The sequence below is a fragment of the Hylobates moloch genome, unplaced genomic scaffold (genome assembly GCF_009828535.3).
Source record: "Hylobates moloch isolate HMO894 unplaced genomic scaffold, HMol_V3 SCAFFOLD_2, whole genome shotgun sequence".
Taxonomy (NCBI): domain Eukaryota; kingdom Metazoa; phylum Chordata; class Mammalia; order Primates; family Hylobatidae; genus Hylobates; species Hylobates moloch.
Genome location: NW_026652277.1, coordinates 122,862,913 through 122,883,378, shown reverse-complemented (window position 1 = coordinate 122,883,378; position 20,466 = coordinate 122,862,913). Strand labels below are relative to the sequence as shown.

At 41.3% G+C, this 20,466-nt stretch overlaps 1 protein-coding gene across 3 annotated transcripts in view; it reads left to right on the top strand.

The window, feature by feature from the left end:
• The window catches only part of BVES (blood vessel epicardial substance), a 39,797-nt gene extending 19,331 nt beyond the window's left edge, over nt 1–20,466 (top strand). For 2 of the 3 annotated variants that reach the window (XM_032155900.2, XM_058435444.1), the window contains exons 6-8: nt 633–800; nt 1,671–1,812; nt 17,733–18,162. In XM_032155900.2, coding sequence (XP_032011791.1) covers nt 633–800; nt 1,671–1,812; nt 17,733–17,857 — 435 coding nt within the window. In that variant the 3' untranslated portion in view covers nt 17,858–18,162. Of the gene's footprint in view, nt 1–632; nt 801–1,670; nt 1,813–17,732; nt 18,163–19,086 lie in introns of those variants that run through there. The other variant, XM_058435445.1, reaches the window with a different exon arrangement.

Here is a 20,466-nt window from a genome sequence, read left to right as displayed (position 1 = left end):
GTATGATTTCCAGCTCTGAGCTAATTCGGGAGTGTCTGTGAATATCTCTAATGGGCTATCCTGGATCTAACCTTGAAATGTGACACTCGAGAAACACCTATGACAGAAGGACCCTCACCAGCCATATTCATCAGCAACAGCCAGGGGCCCTTGAAGTTTTCTCAGTCTTTAGTGTATATTTGCAGAGTTGGATGGGCAGAAGGTCTTTCATCTACAACTTGCTTAATGAATCTTAGTTCATCTGCTTGAAGCTGTATTTTTGAACTTCATTGTAATGTACAGGGTGTAAAGAAATATTTCATGTTAGTCATATGTCCAGTGGCATCCTCAGTTGAATACATGCTCCAGCAGCAGTATCAATACAGTGGCCATTCTTCTGTCACCAGACCTCACAGAACAAAACAACAATGAAACCCAGAGAATTTGCTTTTATTTAGTCTGCAGATTGCTTTTTTAAAAAACATAATTTTATACATGTAGAAGCTTGTGTGCATTGAGTCTTTTTTTTTATAATTTGACAAATCATTGCTATGATAATGTCCGCTAAATCATTGCTAGTTTTCTAAATCACTGTAGTCATAATTCATATACATAGATGTACTTTATTCTTTGCATGCTTGTTTCTTTGGCAGGTCACCATTATTGCAGATGATAACTGCAGATTTTTATGCTGGTCAAGAGAAAGATTAACATACTTTCTGGAATCAGAACCTTTCTTGTATGAAATCTTTAGGTATCTTATTGGAAAAGACATTACAAATAAGCTCTACTCATTGAATGATCCCACCTTAAATGATAAAGTAAGTGTTTTCTGAGTTTATTTTGTTAAATAAATATGTATATGAGGTATATTTCACTTTATGAAATATGTTTTCCTGAATTTTTAGTAACTAGCCATATATTAAATGCACTGGGGATACTTGTAATCTTGAGAGGAGAAAGTATTTTGTAATGATTAGATTTGCTGTTACTTAGTAAGGAGTCTATAATTGTTAGGGACTAGTGTTTATGGTGATAAGGCACCCTCTTCATCAAGAGCATTTTAAGGAAGATGGTAAAGGAGTAAGAGGGGGTGGAGGATGGAGTAGGTTAGGGAGGACAGGGCAGCTGGAGGTTTGCAGACAGAAAAAGGCTGACAGACCCCAGTGATCAGGAAGTTGACCTTTGAACCCTGCTGTCTTCCAGTCTTGCATATCTTCAGGTCAGGCGAGAAGGTGAAAGGAGAGGTGTAGAGCTGCATAGATCTTCAGCAATTTGCAATTTGATCTTAATATTCCCGTATCTTTTTAGAAAGAAATTAAAATGATTACAAGAGAGAATTTAAAAAAACGTTTCTGTGATAAGTACTGTTACACAGTGACAATTGAGTATATGTGCCCTTTCAAAATCATCTTGTCTGGGCTGTTTATCAAATTAAGCTGGTGCTTATTTCAGTTAATTATTTAGCTTATTATAAATAGGCTACTAAGTATATTTGATTTTTTTGTAATATATTTATGGTAATAGCTAATAATAAAAATCATAGTTTATGTTTATTGGCCACCTAATATGTATCAGCTATTCTTTTTTTTAATGCACTAATGTATTTCTAGGAAAAGTACATGCTGCTTAAATGGAATGTATGATTCAACTCCCATAATTCTCAGAAAGCTTAAAACTTTGCTTTGTAGAAAGCCAAAAAGCTGGAACATCAGCTCAGCCTCTGCACACAGATCTCCATGTTGGAAATGAGGAACAGTATAGCCAGCTCCAGTGACAGTGACGACGGCTTGCACCAGTTTCTTCGGGGTACCTCCAGCATGTCCTCTCTTTGTAAGTTATCCCAAAACTGATACTACTCCAGAGTTCTGATGGGTATTTCTGGACATAGACAAATGACAACTTTGATTAGAAAAATAACTTTGCAGGTAACTATTTGAAATGTAACCTAAAGGTAATAATAAAAACAATCAAATTTTGTGTAGCATTTCCCCCATATTGCATATGAGCTAAAAGCCAACTTTAGAACTATTATTTCTGTTTCAGAAATTGAAATTGTTCACTGGTTTTGCCATATACTTTGCTTAAATAGTGGCTCACCGGCTGGGCACGGTGGCTTACGCCTGTAATCCCAGCACTTTGGGAGGCTGAGGTGGGCAGATCAGCACTTTGGGAGGCTGAGGTGGGCGGATCATGAGATCAGGAGATCGAGACCATCCTGACTAATACGTTGAGACCCCATCTCTACTAAAAATGCAAAAAAAAATTAGCCGGGCTTGGTGGCAGGCGCCTGTAGTCCCGGCTACTCGGGAGGCTGAGGCAGGAGAATGGCGTGAACCTGGGAGGCGGAGCTTGCAGTGAGTCAAGATCACGTCACCGCACTCCAGCCTGGGCGACAGAGTGATACTCCGTCTCAAAAAAAAAAAATAGTGGCTCACCAGAATACTCTAAGAGTCCACATGGTTTGGTTTTGTTGCTTTGGTTTTGTTTGGTTTTGTTGCCATTTGGCTTTGTTACTTTCATGACTTTAGTTAGAGTGAAAGCCTGGACCCAGAAATGTTTTACTAAATGGTAGACAAATAAATGCTGGGTGTTCTGCTGCTGGTTGGTTATCTCAGTATGAGTGCCATGAGTTAAAAAGTGATTGAGAAATGGAATATTCCCAAAGATGAAGGAGATCACTCAACACCCTTGTAAGCTACCTCATTCACACGCCTGCCAAGAGGCACATTTTCCGGTATTCTTCCATAGTTTAGGTTGTTTCAAAACATCTTAAGTTTAACACAAATAACCTAGATCTTGAAAATAGTAAGTAAAATGAGAAAAACTAAATTAAGAATTAAATACTTAAAATTAAGAATTATTCTAAGAATGATGGTATAAAAACTTTAAACAAATTCATATGAAATAGCAAAAAGGCAGATATTCTTCCATTGCATGAATTAAAAACTATTCGTATTTCCAATTGTATTTTAAACCAAATTAACTTTTAAAAAATGCAAACACATTCAACAATTCTTTATGTAAATGATCTTGTAACTTTGTATGTCTTAGATAAGTTATATTAGGGATTTTAAGTATTGCATAGTCAGGAGAGGCTGGAATTTACAAGGCCATATAATTGGTGTGTAGGAAAGAAAAAACTTTACCTCTTCCCTTTTAGGGTTGTTTTTTGGCTGGACCTGAGAATTAAAATGACATAAGACAGATTAACAAGAGAAGAGGATACAAATTTAATACAAGTTGTATGAGTTTGTGTTAAAAGCTCATACAGGTTTTACATGGCACAGAAGCTTTCATAAGGAAATGAAGACCTAAAGAAGCAATTAAACAGTTTATAGTGAATTGGACAAAGAATAGTAAGATATGAAAAAGCAACTAAATTATGTTGGAAGACTTAAAGACAAGAGTTATTTTAATAAAGTCTTGTACAGAATAATATCTCTGCCTCAACATCTTGTCCTTGGTGATAAGAATGTTGTTTTCCTTCTAATATTTTGGGAGATCACCTTTTATACAAGAATTTCATCTCTGGTTTTTTTGTTTGTTTGTTTTGTTTTTGTATGGCAGGGGGGATGGGGGTTGGTCTCACTTTGTCACCCAGGCTGGAGTGCATTGGTACAATTACAGATCAATACAGCCTTGAACTCCTGGGCTCAAGAGAACCTTGTCTCTATAAAAATAAAAATAAAAAAAATGCCAGGCGTCGTGGTGCAGGCCTGTAGTCCTAGCTATTCAATAGGCTGAGGCAGAAGTATCTCACCCGCCTCGGGTGCTGGGATTTCAGGCATGAGCCACTGCACCTGGCCTGCATAGTAACTTTTTGAAGATATTAACTGAAGCTCACATGAAGGTTGGGAGCTGCACTTCCCTATTCTTGGGGCTCAGCCAAAAGACCAGCTGCCATCTGGGTCATTGCCATTGTAACTGCAGAGGGAAGACAGTGGTGGCAGATTCACAAGATGGCTGTTAAAGCTCCTGCTCTAAAGGAGCAAGTACTACTTACATGCATGTTCTCTGGGCCACAGAAGTCACTTGCCAGAACCAACATCAACGGATAGATCATTTAACCCTTCTGCAGGGGCTGCGCAGGAAGGGGCTAGTGAGAAACAACAGGTGGAAAGCTGGACTATAACACAGTCTACTACAGCGGGTGTTAGGTCATTTTACAGATGAGGAAATAGGGAACATGAGATGCTTATTCACTTGCCCCTCTTCCATGGGGGCTGGTTCTGCGATACAAACCTAGGGATCCTGTCTGATTCCAGAGCTCATGCTTGGCCAGGCACAGTGCCTCACACCTGTAATCTCAGCACTTTGAGAGGTTGAGGCTGGAGGATCGCTTGAGCCCAGGAGTTCAAGACCAGCCTGGGCAACATAATGAGACCCTATCTCTACAAAAAATTAAACAAATTATCCAGGCATGGTGATACATGCCTGTAGTCCCATCTACTTGGGAGGCTGAGGTGAGAGGATTGCTTGAGCTGGGGAAGTCAAGGTTGCAGTGAGCCATGATTGAGCCACTGCACAGAAGCCTGAGTGAGACCCTGTATCAAAAAAAAAAAAAGAAAAGAAAAACAAAAGCTCATGCTTGTAGACCAGATTGCCTCTGTGTTTTTTTAAATACAAGTAACAGTTGACTAGCGTTTTTCCATATACAGGTCACCTTCACATCTGTTCTTGCATTTGAACCTGACAGCTATGTGAGCTAGGCACAGGAGCTGTTGTTATTTGCCTCTTTGCAGATGAGTCTACCTAGAGTTGGTGAGAAGGTAGTGACTTGCCCCAAGCCACTTTTTCTCAACTCCCACCTACTTTTCTGGGGAAACCTGTCATCTCCTGATTCCTTCCTTGTGATCAAGTAGTGCTGCAGATAGGTTTTCATATATTGGTTAATGTAATCCATTTCAATGAAAATTTTTGTCTTATTCTTAGCCCTGGAGTACAAGGGTTCTGCTTAGGAACATGTGAAATTATCCAATGATAATCTCCAGTGTCATTTAGCTTTTAGTTAGAGTACTTAGAGAATTACAAGCAGTGTCACTCCATACCAAATTAAATATACCTTATGTATTTCCTTAAACCTTTTTACATTGTTCCACCTATTCATTAACCCAAACCTAGGTCGATTTAAACATTAACATGCATACGAATATTTATAATTATTTTTCGAATCACGATCTGAACAGCATGTGCACATTGCGTTCAGCCGCTACACCTCGGGGCTCCGTTTCCATCTCTCTCTGTCTCTCTGTCTCTGTGTGTGTGTTTCTGCATATGTTTTTGTTTTGGTGTTTTGGTTTGTCTGGTAGAACAACAGATTCTTAAATGTGCATATGAATCACCTGGAGATCTTATTAAAGCTCCTGATGTAGCAGGCTGGGGTGGGGGTCTGGGAGTCCACAGGTTTAGCCAGTGCCCAGGTGATACCACTGTGGCTGGTCTGTGAACTACACTTTGAGTAGGAAAGCTGTAGAATTTCCCACCTTCTGGAATTTTGCTGAGTTCATCCCCATGGTGGTGATTATGGTGTTCTTGTCTTTCTCATCTGCCGGTAGTTGGGTCTAGAAGCTTGCATAAATTCCAGTAAAGGCACTACTTTAAAGATCTCAATCAGTAATGCGACAAATATACTTCATAGCTTTACACAGCAAATGTTCAGTGAAACAGAAATACAGATCAACAAAAGGTGGAGGGAAACTAAGTGACCTGTTTTAATGGAATTGCTGCTGCTCCCATTTCTCATGTTGTACTCTGCTTTTATACATGCCACACAACGCTAAATCCACAGCAAGGTCTCTACTCCTTTCCACAAAGATTCTGTATTCCCACTCCAAATTGTGGGAAGAAAGTGAAGTCATGAGATAGCCTGAGAAAAAGTCATTCTCTCTGTTTATTCGATAGTTCATAATTCAGTTCATTTAACTCTTTCACTTTCCCATTGCTTCGTTTACTGGGTTTCATGTTTGCAAACATGGAATATAGCAAGATAGGAAGAGAGGAAGGGACAAGATGTATGAGAGGTGTGAGAACGCTTTAGTGCCAGTGTATGTAGGAAAGCTTTCTTCTCTTGGCTCCTGGACCAAGGTGTTGCTCATCAGGGCACCTTGTTGTCATCCTTGTGTCTTCTCTCCTTCTTAGCTCTCTTCATGTATAAAACACACACATTCACACAGATGGATCGTATTGGCAATTCCATCACTAGTAAGTGCTGCCCAGCTCAGGCATTGCTATGGTAACAGGAAGACATATGTTTCCTTGAATGTTACGGAACTGTATTTTAGTTAATTGGGGTTAAATAACCTATCATTTGGATTTTTTTTTTTTTTTAAATCACAAGACAATATAGGCAATGCAATCAGTTGGAACTCATCTTTGAAAAAGCTTGTTAGTTTAAACCGTGTCTTTTTTCATGAAATAATAATTATGTTGTTTTTAAAGATGCTGTGAGATCTTTAGAGAGATGTTTCTTATTAAGATCTTTGTTAAGTATTTTGTTTTTTATTAGTATCAAGACAGTACTACATTGGCCAGGCACACTGGCTTACACCTATAATCCCAGCACTTTGGGAGGCCAAGGCAGGAGGATCTCTTGATCCCGTGAGGTCAAGATAAGCCTGGGCAACATAACGAGACCCCCTCTCAACATAGCGAGACCCCCTCTCTACAAAAAATTTTTTAAAATTATCTGGAGGTGGTGGCATGCGCCTGTGGTCCCAGCTACTTAGGAGGCTGAGCTAAGAGGACCACTTTAGCCTGGGAGATCTAGGCTGCAGTGAGCCATGGTCTTGCCACTGCACTCCAGCCTGGGTGAAAGAGTGAGACCCTGTCTCAAAGAAAAAAAAAAAGCTGCTGTGGACAGCCTACTAATGTCGTATGACCTAGTTGTACAAATATTTAGTTAGCTTGCAGTCTGAAAAGGCTACCAATATGTCTGAGAGAAACTAATGAGTTTCTCTTGGTTCTCTTCTGTATTTACTTACCTGGAAAGATGCAAGAAGCCATTACAGCATTCTTAGTTTCGAGGCTGGTTTCATGAAATAATCTGTTCTGCTCAATTTGTGTTTCATTCCCGTTGTGAGCAACCATAGACTTACAAACAATAAGCTTTACATGAATTGTACAGAGAGGTAGAGAGATGTGATTAGGCCGCAGGTTTCTGGGAGATGAGCCTGAACAATTCTCAGACCTACCAAGATGGATAGAGAAAAGCAATACCCTCATTTTGTAGATGAGTGAAGTGTAGTTTAGGGAGATCAATGTGAGCATAAACTTGTTTGGGGATATTCAGCTACCGCTGTAGCCCCTGACACATCCTGACCACTTTCGTCCAGGTTCTCATTTAATCCTCACAACCACCCTGTGAGGTGGGTGTTTCATTTTCCATTTTTAGACTTAGGAATGTGACCATGTCTTCCCCGGCCAGTAGAGGCTATGCTCTCTCATGCCAGTGCCCTGCTCCTAGCCCCAGGAGGGGGCCTCTATCCTCACATAGCATTTTCTTACCTATAAAATCTTATCTGAAGGTATTTTATACAGTTGTACATTTTTAGTCTGTTAGTCAAAATTTTTTAAATTATCAAGTTAACATACATAGATATCACATGGTTAAAAAACCTTACAGTGAAAAAAAAGAACTGACCCCCCTCCAAGCTAACCTTAGTCCTGCTCCCAAGGAACAATCACTTTGAAACAGCTGTTAACCACAGCGCTAAATGATGTGCTGTTATTTATTGCTTTATACACTTAATCTTTTTTTTTTTTTTTTTTTTTGAGAAAGGGTCTCACTCTGTCATCCAGGCTAGAGTGCAGTGGCACGATCACAGCTCGCGGCATCCTCCACCTCCCAGGCTCAAGATGTCCTTCCACCTCAGCCTTCTGAGTAGCTGAGACTACAGGTGCGTGCCACCATGCCTGGCTAATTTTTGTATTTTTGTAGAGACCACGTCTTGCTGTGTTGTCCAGGCTGGTCTCAAGTTCCTGGGCTCAAGTGATCTGTCCGTCTTGGCCTCCCAAAGTACTGGGATTATAGGCAAGTGACTACCTTCTCACCAACTCTAGGTGGACTTAGTAACCTTTATCTACTGACCTACGTAGATAGCTGACTTCTAACTTCCCCTCCGATTTCTGCTCAATATGGTGAAGTCACAGTTTTTGTTCTTTTATTGTTTAACTTTGTAACATTAAACAATACACTTAAATCTCCATTTCTTTTTCTCACTGCACTAATTTTAAAGGTGAGGACATTAAGGGCTGGGCCCAGTGGCTCACTCCTGTAGTCCCCGCACTTTGGGAGGCCAAGGCGGGCAGATCACTTAAGCCCAGGAGTTCAAGACCAGCCTGGCCAACGTGGCAAAACTCTGTCTACAAAAAATACAAAAAATAACAGGGCATGATGGCCTGCCTGTGCCTGTGATCCCAGTTACTCAGGAGGCTGAGGACCACCTGAGCCTGAGGAGGTTGAGGTTGCAGTGAGTCAAGACCATGACACTGCATTCCAGCCTGGGCACACAGTGAGACCCTGCTCAAAAAAAATAAATTTTTTTAAAAGATGAGGACATTAGCATCCCTACTTTCCTTCTTTTTTTTTTTTTTTATTGTACTTTAAGTTTTAGGGTACATGTGCACAATATGCAGGTTTGTTACATATGTATCCATGTGCCATGTTGGTGTGCTGCACCCATTAACTCGTCATTTAGCATTAGGTGTATCTCCTAATGCTATCCCTCCCCGCTCCCCCCACCCCACAACAGTCCCCGGAGTGTGATGTTCCCCTTCCTGTGTCCATGTGTTCTCATTGTTCAATTCCCACCTATGAGTGAGAACATGAGGTGTTTGGTTTTTTGTCCTTGCGATAGTTTACTTAGAATGATGATTTCCAGTTTCATCCATGTCCCTACAAAGGACATGAACTCATCATTTTTTATGGCTGCATAGTATTCCATGGTGTATATGTGCCACATTTTCTTAATCCAGTCTATCGTTGTTGGACATTTGGGTTGGTTCCAAGTCTTTGCTATTGTGCATAGTGCCGCAATAAACATACGTGTGCATGTGTCTTTATAGCAGCATGATTTATAGTCCTTTGGGTATATACCCAGTAATGGGATGGCTGGGTCAAATGGTATTTCTAGTTCTAGATCCCTGAGGAATCGCCACACTGACTTCCACAACGGTTGAACTAGTTTACAGTCCCACCAACAGTGTAAAAGTGTTCCTATTTCTCCACATCCTCTCCAGCACCTGTTGTTTCCTGACTTTTTAATGATGGCCATTCTAACTGGTGTGAGATGGTATCTCATTGTGGTTTTGATTTGCATTTCTCTGATGGCCAATGATGATAAGCATTTTTTCATGTGTTTTTTGGCTGCATAAATGTCTTCTTTTGAGAGGTGTCTGTTCGTGTCCTTTGCCCACTTTTTGATGGGGTTGTTTGTTTTTTTCTTGTAAATTTGTTTGAGTTCATTGTAGATTCTGGATATTAGCCCTTTGTCAGATGAGTAGGTTGCGAAAATTTTCTCCCATTCTGTAGGTTGGCTGTTCACTGTGATGGTAGTTTCTTTTGCTGTGCAGAAGCTCTTTAGTTTAATTAGATCCCATTTGTCAATTTTGGCTTTTGTTGCCATTGCTTTTGGTGTTTTAGACATGAAGTCCTTGCCTATGCCTATGTCCTGAATGGTAATGCCTAGGTTTTCTTGTAGGATTTTAATGGTTTTAGGTCTAACATGTAAGTCTTTAATCCATCTTGAATTAATTTTTATATAAGGTGTAAGGAAGGGATCCAGTTTCAGCTTTCTACATATGGCTAGCCAGTTTTCCCAGCACCATTTATTAAATAGGGAATCCTTTCCCCGTTGCTTGTTTTTGTCAGGTTTGTCAAAGATCAGATAGTTGTAGATATGTGGCATTATTTCTGAGGGCTCTGTTCTGTTCCATTGATCTATGTCTCTGTTTTGGTACCAGTACCATGCTGTTTTGGTTACTGTAGCCTTGTAGTATAGTTTGAAGTCGGGTAGCGTGATAGCATCCTTAACTTCTTATTCTTCCCCCTTCTACCTTCAAACTATTCTGGGTCTCTTCTTTTACTTTGAAACGGTCAAGTTATATGTTCTCTTTTATAACTGCAATTAGCCTTTGTCTGTGAATTGTTTCACAAAGTCTAAGACAAATAAACAATGTTCAGATTATTGTGCTTTACGTAGAACCAAGTAGTGGGCAGTGCTTACATTTATTTCAGTTTCCAATGTCATGACTCTTGTTCTGTTCAAAGGAGACTGTTCTAAAAATCAAGTTCAAGTGGATTCTTCTTTCATATACAACATGAAAATCATGCCACGGTTTACTTTATGCCTTGACTGTCTTTTTTCCCCGAAGTTGTTTCATTGCCTTGTTGTTGTGGGACACATCTTACTCACCATATCCCTGGGATCTTCAGTCTTCTTCCTCATTCTGTCTTTTAGGTGAAACCCATTTCATTTTTTCTTCAAGTCTCTGAGTGGTTTTCCTCTATTTGACCCCTGCCTTTTCATACTGCTTATTGTTTCTATGGGCATTTCTAGTTGCCCTCCTTTTTCCTTATCCTTGTCTTTTCTGTCCTTATATCCTTTCTTCCAATTCTGTGTCCCATTTTTCCCAGAGACTTTCCTTACAGAGCCTGCCATCCTCCAGCCTCATCCTGGATGGATTGTTCTCTGGGCTGTTGCATGGCTGCCAGCCTGGATCCTGCCCTCACTCTTCTCCTAGGTTCATTCACCTTCTCCTCTACCCTGTATCTTCTTCTTTGTGAGCAGGAAGAGGCTGCAGGACTTTTGCTCCTCCTTGGCTGCTCACACCACACCTTGTGCTATACAGCTCAAGGCCCTGATGGTCCATCCTAGCAGTTAGGGGACTGCTCTGAGAATGTGCTCTTGGAGCAGAGTAGACCTCATCATGGGAACCACTAAGCTACTCCAACCTCCGCATTTGCCCTAATTTTGTACGCTTTGCTTGAGTTCCTCAGTGCTGGCGCTGAGTGTATTAAAGGAAACATTTGGTGCACAGGCCAAAGCTACTCTTCAGTATTATTGTTCAGAAAGCTTCAATTCAAACTCAGTTTCCTCAATTAAAAAAAATCTTAGGATATAATAAGCAAAGACAGGAAAAGAATTCTTTCCAGGAAAAAAAAAGCCATTAAATCCTTACCCATTCCCATTCTTCAAAAATTGTACAATCTAATTAAAATTCTAAACTCCTGTAGGTTTTTAATTACTTGCTAAAGCAGTTGGCCAGATGGTTAAACATAATAAAAATAATAACATTTTGAAAGAAATGGAGAAAACGTCATTAAAGTTAACAGGGGAGAAAAGAAAACCTTAGCACATTGTCTTAGCTTACAGAAATGTTGCTCCTTTTTAAAAAGCATATTTCTTAAGCAAGGATAAAAGTCACCTGACAGATTTCACATCATGGTACTCTACTTATTTGAAGTTCAGATTTGAGGTAGTTTATTCATCCTCTGGAACAGGCATGACCTTCACTCTGGATTCAAGAACAACAAATATGTCTGTTTATTTTTACTTCCTAGGAGAGGCCCTCAGGCCCTCCTGTAATTAGAAGCACACTGAAATAGAAATAAGCTTAATAGGGACAGAATCTTACCTCATTTTTTCTTACCCTGTATGGCAGAGATTTGACTGATTGTCATGTAAGAGCTCCCTGGTTCATGTATAAAAAGGCCTCCTCTCATTATGTTAAGTGAAATAAATCAGGCACAGAAAGACAAACTTCACATGTTCTCACATATTTGTAGAAGCTAAAAACTAAAAGAACTGAACTCAAGGACATAGAGAGTAGAAGGATGGTTATCAGAGGCCGGAAAGGGTAATGGGGGCTGGGGGAGGTAGAGGGGAAGTGGAGATGGTTAATGGATACAAAAAATAGGTAGAAAGAATGAATAAGACTTAGTATTTGCTAGCACAATAGGATGACTATAGTAAAAAATAATATACATTTTTAAAATAACTAAAAGTAAGTTGGATTGTTTGTAACACAAAGGATAAATGCTTGAGGTGATGGATAGCCTATTTACCCTGATGTAATCATTTCACATTGCATTCCTGTATCAAAATACCTCATGTAACTCATAAATATATGCATCCACTATGTACCTACAAATATTTTATACTAAAAAAAAGTTTTTTAAGGCCTTCTGTGGTTCTTTAACTCAAGACTCTGGAAGACAGAGAAGGATCTGCAGGGCAGCCCAAGCCCGCCCTCCATGGAGGTCAGTGTTTCATTTGCCCTTGCAGCCAGTGACCCTCAGGGACATGCAGTGGGTCTTAACGATGGGCTCCCCTCCTCCCTAACCAGCACCCAGCCCTAGCTGCCATCTGAACAGTTCTGCCCAGGAGAGACTCTGCTGGCCGTATCTGAATCCCTTTGTGGGAGCCCACGGTGTGGTCACCCCCTGCCATCTGGCAGGAGCAGAGTGTCCACTGTTTAGCTCAGGACTCTTCGCTGCTGTCCCAGTCTTCCGCATGTGCTCAGGGCCCTTGACTTGGAGTTTTTCTTTCTCACCCTCAGCACGGCAGCCTGGCGCTACAGTTCTCTTCTTCGCATCTGAACATACTGCGAGTGTGGCAGACAGCCCAGAGCACAATTCTGCTCCACTGACTGCACCTTCTCGATGCCTTGGTCCTTACGGAAGTCCTTTGAGCAGAGGACTTTTTTGCCACTTGGTGTAATATGAAACATCCCTCCAGCAACAGTAACTCTTGACGTAACCGTTTAACAGTTTCTTACCTGTTAAGTCTGGATTGTAGTTCAGTATGATACTGTTTATATGCTTTTATAATAAAATGTATTAACTGGTAGGTGGAAGGTGATTATAGCTAACAGAAAAAAAATTACTACAGACGTCTTTTCCTGATCACAATAAATACAACAGGATGGAGTTAACCACTCTACCTCCCAACTGTAAAAATAGTTTTAATAGAAAACTAAGAATCAATTTTCTGGGAAATTTATGGATATGAAATTATTTGCCCCTCTACAATTGGCAATAAATGAAAAGTAAAGCTTTCTGCAGAGATCATGAACCTTATAGTAACCTCCTTGAAGAAGAAAAGTGATTTGAAAAATCACTTAACTAAAGATAAGCTCTATTTCTTCCTCTCTCCTCTCATGTTCTTACATCTCTGGAAGAGAGTTGGGCCTCTGGGAAAATTTCTGATGATCCATCAGTACATAAAATTAATGAAAAACCAGGCAAAACTGTAGAAGTTATTTATTAATGTTCAACTTGTGAAATGTAAGAGCATTCCCTTGAAATATAATATTCCCTCTTTTTTTTGTTCATACTACAAATTGGTTTTGGATGTATTAGCGGTTCAAAGACATAATTTCCAGCTATATAGGGATGGACTCTGAATCTTTCCATTGAACCAGTAAGTCTCCTGATGAGGCCAGAGAGTCCCATGTCTAGGGGCCAGGTGAGCCCCTCACTCCTCAAAGCTGGCCTTTCTGGTGGCCATGACAGTTGCAGATTCCGAGGCAGGGCAGGTGATCCTTTTGTCTTCCTGGATGTGAATGTTATACTTGGCCCTCAATGGTACAGAAGGCCAGGCTAACTGGGGTTGGTACAAAGAGTGGACACTCCGTGATTCTAATTCCAAGCGAGGGGTTGGCAGCCAGTTGGCATCAGGTAGTCCCTGGAAGTGACAGGTTGGGCTGTGCTCCTGTCTGCCAGTGTGTCTACCAAGGTGGAAAAAGAGCAACAAGGCAATGTTGTAAGGATAGGGACTTGGGGGGGGATTGCAGATTCTCAGCCACAAAGCTTGAAATGAAAGTGAGTCAAGAACTTTTGCAGAAAAATTCCATCTTTCCAGGCCCTTAGGGCTCCCTGGTTTATCCTCCTAGGATATGTTCTAAGTGGTTCACGCCCTGGTGAGAAATAAGCTCATTCATGGCAGCCACCCCGCTCTGTTTTCTTTCAGGGATGTCTTTGCTTTGGCTTCTGAATATACAGTAGAAATAATGGTACAGATGTGGTAAGGGTGAATTGCTCTGAAAAGTGCTTTGAGTTTCTGAGAAATAAAATAAGACAGCATGAAAGACTGGGTGTGATTCCTTTTTATTTCTTCAACATTTAACCCATTGTCCTAGCACCTTGTGGTCGCTCCCTGATTCCTTTTACTGATTGGATGAAAACATTGTAGCAGGTGATGGTGCTATTAAGCCTATTGATATTCCCTTGAGAGAACAGTGTTCTTGTCCATGCTCTAAGCAGTGTCGAATCAATTCTACAAAAGTGATTTCCTTCAGGGGACATGCTACAGAGTAGAGTGATGACAGTCCCTTTTCCTAATGAGGTTTACTGGACCCTGAGGCCTGCCTGTGCTTGAGGAATGCTGGTGGTGTCCCACTGGGAGACCCGCCAGAGATTAAAGGTGATGCCCATGTCTTTTTCCCTCATCCTCAGGATCCTTTCTGAGGTTCCCTATGTGGCCTTGCAGAGGAGGGATTTTTTTTCATCACTGTATACTTAAAGACATTATCAAGGTCCTGGCTATGTGTGGGGTACTTCTGTGAGGCTGCGGGAGAAAAGAGGGCTTGGTTACAGCATTCAAGATGCCTGTTTTCTAATAAGGAAGAGATGCAAATACTGTAACCACAATGTTACACAGAACGTGTAAGGGCTGAAGTTATTGAGATGAAGAGGGTAGACTCTTCCCACAGGAGTTGTGGAGGGTTACACATGAAGGAGGTGGAGTTTGAATACTGCTTGAGGAAACGATGGGAATTTGGTGGTTAGAGATGGGAGTGAAGGAACCATTCCAAGTAGAGGGAAAAAAAGCAAGAGGAAAAGAGGAGGATGGACTGGATTTGAAGAGCAGTGAGTTTGCAAGAGCTTGGACTGGAAGAGGGAGGGAGACCCAACTTGGAGAACCCTGGATGTTACCCTAAGGATTGTGAATGACTCTCATTATCCTTTTAATGTTATATAGTAAGTTCCACAGCTCTTCTTCTGCCCCAGCAAATATGGTGGGAGCAGAATAAATTCTTTCACAGAAAAGCTGAAAACTCTTGGGAAGTTCTCACTTAACCATTTCCACTTGTGTTGAGTCCTCCCTTCATTTTCTCTCAGTGAAAAAAAATGCAAAGGATAGATGAGAGAGTTGGGAGGGTCAAATAGCATTGTGGGTCCAGAGTATAGATACCTGCCTCAATATAACTGTAGGATGTCCTTCCTGGTTTGATAGATGAGCTTAAAAACTAGAAACCAGTTAGTCCTACTTCCTCAGACAGAATAAACTGGGTTTCTGTTAAGCGTGTTATATAATTATGTCTAAATACTATATATTATTGACTTGGTTTAATGCTCTTAGACATGCCATCTTATTGTTTGTTCTGAGAGTTTTATCTCATTGTAGATACTCAGCCTAAGTTAATATTTTATGAGACCCAATGATAACTTAAGGCTAAAAATATGATGGAAACCAGGGCTATTTTTTGTTGTTGTTTTTAAAGACAATTTTGCTACACTCAAGAGAGCTAAGATTGAGAAACACAAACCCCCATTTGAGCACAAGGCCCATTTCCTTTATTGGCCATTCTTATGAGCAATGATGAATTTTAACAAATTTTCTCATTATTAAGTCCATAGCCTTCCAAAGACCATAGTAATTGATTTTTATATTCTTACAAATATTTACAAAGTGGTTATTACATCCCAGGCACTGATAGAAGAACTTTACAAATATCAAGTTGTTTTATCCTTATAACAACCATATGAAATAGGTGCTGTTCTTATTATTCCTATTTTACAGGTAAGGAAATCAAGGCACAAAGAAGTAAAGTAACTTGTCCAAGGTCACACAGATAGAATTCATTGCCATTTGAGTAGACATGTGAAGTAGAGGTTGTGTTTCATGTGTCTGATGTCAGCTGCATGGGAAAGGGGAAGAACTCGCCTGAGAACGTCCCATGCTGTGCCCTGTGCAGAATTGGGTTCTTGGACCATTTTATTAGACGCCTCTTTTCTACGGTTTATGTCAGTAGTTGTTATTCAAGAAACTCAGTATTTTTGCTGTATATGTCTGTAAGTGAACAATTTCCGTATATGTACAGCGAGTATACATTAGCTGTACCACAGTCTAGCTCTGCATATTTTTTATGTTAGAAGATGTGGACTGGTGGTAGCATTTCCCCAGATGTATGGCAGTGACTGTACAGTTAATAAGAAATGACATTTAGTCACATGTTCTATAGGCCCAACAGTCTGCTAAGCACATCATATGCATTATTCTGTTTAATCCTCCCAACAATCCCATGGAGCAGATCCTAAGAATATCCCCTTTTTATAGATGTGGAAACAGAGGCCTAGAAAGGTATGGTAATTGAGTGCAGGTGGCAGAGTAGGGATTTGAACCCTGGAACTGTTTCCTGAGCCTCTGGTCTTGACCACTCTGCATGCTCCCTCCCCCTGTGCCATACCAGGGGCCAGGAATGACCACTCATTCATGGCTGAGTGCGAGGGCAAAGCCTTTGCCGCTGTCTCAGCCTCCCTCCAGGAATGGCCGTGTGACATGCTTATGGCCCGTGGCCCTCCTTGCTGGTTGTGGCATTCTCCCTGTTCTGGCCAACCCAGCTATCTGCTCCTGACTTCTGCCAGTGAATGACAGCTGATCTTGACAAACTTCTGTGGTCATCTTGTAGCAGATCTGCTTCATGTCTTAATAGATCCTCCACTCGCTTTTGCTGTAAGCACGTATTTAGAGAGCCAGGTTTCACCCGGTATCCCTCCACCATCAACCTTCTCCCCAGCTGAGTTCAGCATTTGTGGGCTGCCTGAATGCCACTCCACCCTGTGATTGGGCAGTGAGGATATGGGTGTGGGTGGAGCAGGTGGAAACCCAGACAACATGGATACTGACAGTGATGGTGGTGACTGTAAGGAGGGGAGTTTATGCAGTCACGTTAGCTGCTCATTAGGCACCTTGAGAGGCCTTTTGATAATGACTTCTACTCTTACTTTTAGATAGTATTTTCTTCTACACCGGTATCCATTATATGGTAGATGCTCGATAACCATTTGGTGAATGCATGAACCAGTGAGTGACTGAATGAATGAATTGTTGCCTGGTTCCTTTGATTAAATGGTATCCTAAAAGGCCCTGGGGATGCCTTTTCTCCTGCTGCTGTCTGGGATTGTGTTTCCTCCACTTGGCTCTTCCCTCCTGAATGCCTGGCCTTTCTTCCTCTTCCCGTCTCCTTTGCGTATAAGCCCAGGGAGTGGCTGGACTCCATGGTGGAGGCAAGAAATGTTTTAGGTGATATTACAGATGGTGATAGGTTCCATAATTTTGGAATACAAGTATTCTTTGGGGAAATTAGGAGTTAAATCAACTTTCAAGGGCCAATATGAGACTGAAGCCCCCATGTATGATATTAATGTAGGAACATGCATTCTGAGTCCTAAATAGACTGTGGGGCAAAACCCCTGGGAACTGAATATATTTGAGTAGCTCAGATCATCCAAGCACATGCGGTGGAATCTGTCCCTCATCTGTGCTCCTGACTGAGAGTCTCTTCTTGACTTGGTGGTTTTATTGAGATGCTGAATTGAAATAGAATGGTTTATGGAAATTGTGTTCTTGGTACTAGTGATAGATTCCTACAGTTTTATTTTCCAGTGGAATTTATGATTGATACATCACACCAGTGTCTGGGCAGATTGTGCATTCAGTGGTTTTCCCTCCTGTATCTTTCCACAGATGTGTCATCCCCACACCAGCGAGCCTCTGCCAAGATGAAACCAATAGAAGAAGGAGCAGAAGATGACGATGAGGTCTTTGAACCGGCATCTCCAAATACATTGAAAGTCCATCAGCTGCCTTGATCAGAGAGAGAATTCAGGTTACCAAGACGGAAGGTGTCTTGAAGAGATCCTGAAAAATACCAGCACTTTTTCATGGCTTTTAGGTTATTCTGCTTTAGTGCATCCAGACTGGTAGAGTCTGAGGGAGGAAGTGAGGAAGGGTCAAGGATGGAAGAGTTCTTTCACTTACCCTTTTTATTAGTCAGCTTTTAAAGTAATTGTTTTACTGAGCCTTCTGACTATGCCTTGTTCTCTTTTGAGATACATATTTTCACAGTCTTTTCTAGATATATTATTGTTTTAACTTAACAAATCTTAGCAATCTCTCAATGCCTTTTCACTTATTTTTTTCCAAGTTATGATTCTTTTTCCTCACAGTCTTTTTTGTTCCATGGCAATAAGGTTGTCCATTTGATAATTTTAACAAACAATGTAAGTTTAAAATTGAGGCTAAGGTAACATGAAAAAGCAGGGAATCTCGAACTTTATTCCATATATATATATATATATATATATATATATATTTTGTTTGTTTGTTTGTTTGTTTGTTTTTTGAGACGGAGTTTCACTCTATTGCCCAGGCTGGAGTGTAGTGGCGCAATCTCGGCTCATTTCAAACTCCACCTCCCGGATTCACGCCATTCTCCTGCCTCAGCCTCCCGAGTAGCTGGGACTACAGGCGCCTGCCACCGCACCCGGCTAACTTTTTGTATTTTTAGTAGAGACGGGGTTTCACCGTGTTAGCCAGGATGGTCTCGATCTCCTGACCTCGTGATCCGCCCGCCTCGGCCTCCCAAAGTGCTGGGATTACAGGCATGAGCCACTGCGCCCAGCCTATTCCATATTTTTTTAATGGGACATTTTAGAGAAAGGTGTGATTTGACTGGTTTTATTTTTCTCCCAGGCCAGAAGTATTACTCCACTAGATCACCTTACTTAGTTGGGCACTGTGTCGATAACTTGATGATGAACAAAAATCTCAGATTTTACTCACATTACCCTTGTATTATGCCATTTATAAACTGCTCTGAAACCTGAAGCTGGAAAGATAACAGATGGGTTTCTGAGCACGGGGTTAACCTCCAGCTAAACTCAACTTCCTTGGGATTTGGAGTCACCGTGTCGTGCACACTCTGGTGTGGGAAACACTTTATGTAGGGTGGGAGGACAGGGGAGTTAAATGGCTGGGCAGGTGCCACAAGATGAGGTGACTGAAAGATCTGCTTCATTCTTTGATCTGTATTCTGAAGTTCCAGATTGTTCATCTAGAGGCAGAGACGTCTCTTTTAAAAAAGTCCCAGATGCCCCAGTGCCAGAGCTGCGAACGTGAACACAGTGGAGGGCAGAGGGTTTACCGCAGGCCAGGCCATGGACACCCAACCCAGATACTGCAGTGAGGGCCTTGATTCCAGAGCTCTCTTTTCTACTGAAATCATGGTTTAGTAAACAGTGGCATTTGGCTGGTGGGAAATGCGTAAATAGTCAGTGTGTCTGGCCAGTGTGGCTGTGGCACTTGGCCAGGACACTCTGTTGAATGAAGCTTGTTGATTGGCCATGCTGGTCATGTCTATTTTGCTTCATCCATTAGAACCAACTTTGAGTCAGTCTCCTGTTACGTTAAATGGCTAAGAAAAGTTCCAAATGAAGTTGTTTTCAGGTGAACTGAGCCAAAGGAAGCAACTCTTACCATGAGGTGATTTCTGTTAGAGGAGGCATATAAATAAGCTCATCTAGGGTCACCTCATTTTCCTAAATATGTTTTTAAAGCAATTATTGTAGTAATTTCATTTGAATTAAATTTACATGCTCGGTCACTCATTGAGAAAATTTACGCAGACTCTGAATCCAGTTCCTGACATCTTCAGATGTTGGTTTATTGACATCACAGTAAAAAGGCTACTGTCGACTGGACACGGTGGCTCACACCTGTAATCACAGCACTTTGGGGGGTCAAGGTGGGTGGATTGCTTGTGCCCAGGAGTTCAAGACCAGCCTGGGCAACATGGCTAAACCCCATCTCTACAAAAAAAATTAGCTGGGCATGGTGGTGCATGCCTGTAGTCCCAGCTACTCAGAAGGCTGAGGTGGGAGGTTCACTTGAACCTGGGAGGTTGAGGTTGCAGTGAGCCCAGATCACACCACTGCACTCCAGCCTGGGCAACAGAGTGAGACCCTATTTCAAAAAAGGCTGCTTTCACTGTACAGCTGCAGCAGTCTCTTCAGGTAGCTAAATTAGGAACTTGTTTTGGAGAAATGAAGCAGAGGTGAATGACAGCCCAGGCTTTGAAATTATAAAGTTCTCTCAGGTTGAACTCTCCGTGCGCTCTCACTCTCACTCTCACCCTGTACCTGAGAGCACAGGTGTGACTGTGACGTCATAGTGCTGAGACTACTTTCCTTTAACCATTGGGGTTAAGTTGGGCAGCCCACTTAGTTTACACGTGCATAAGACTAATTTACAAAATCACTCTATACAGTCATTAGATGTAACATCCTTCCCTGAGTAGAAAGTAATGCATGTGTTTGGAGATATTTTCTGTAATGTTGGGAACAAACCTGTTTTAAAAGCACACTGCTAAAAGTGGGTGATATAAGACCATTTACTGTTTTTATTAAAGTATGTGTGTGTA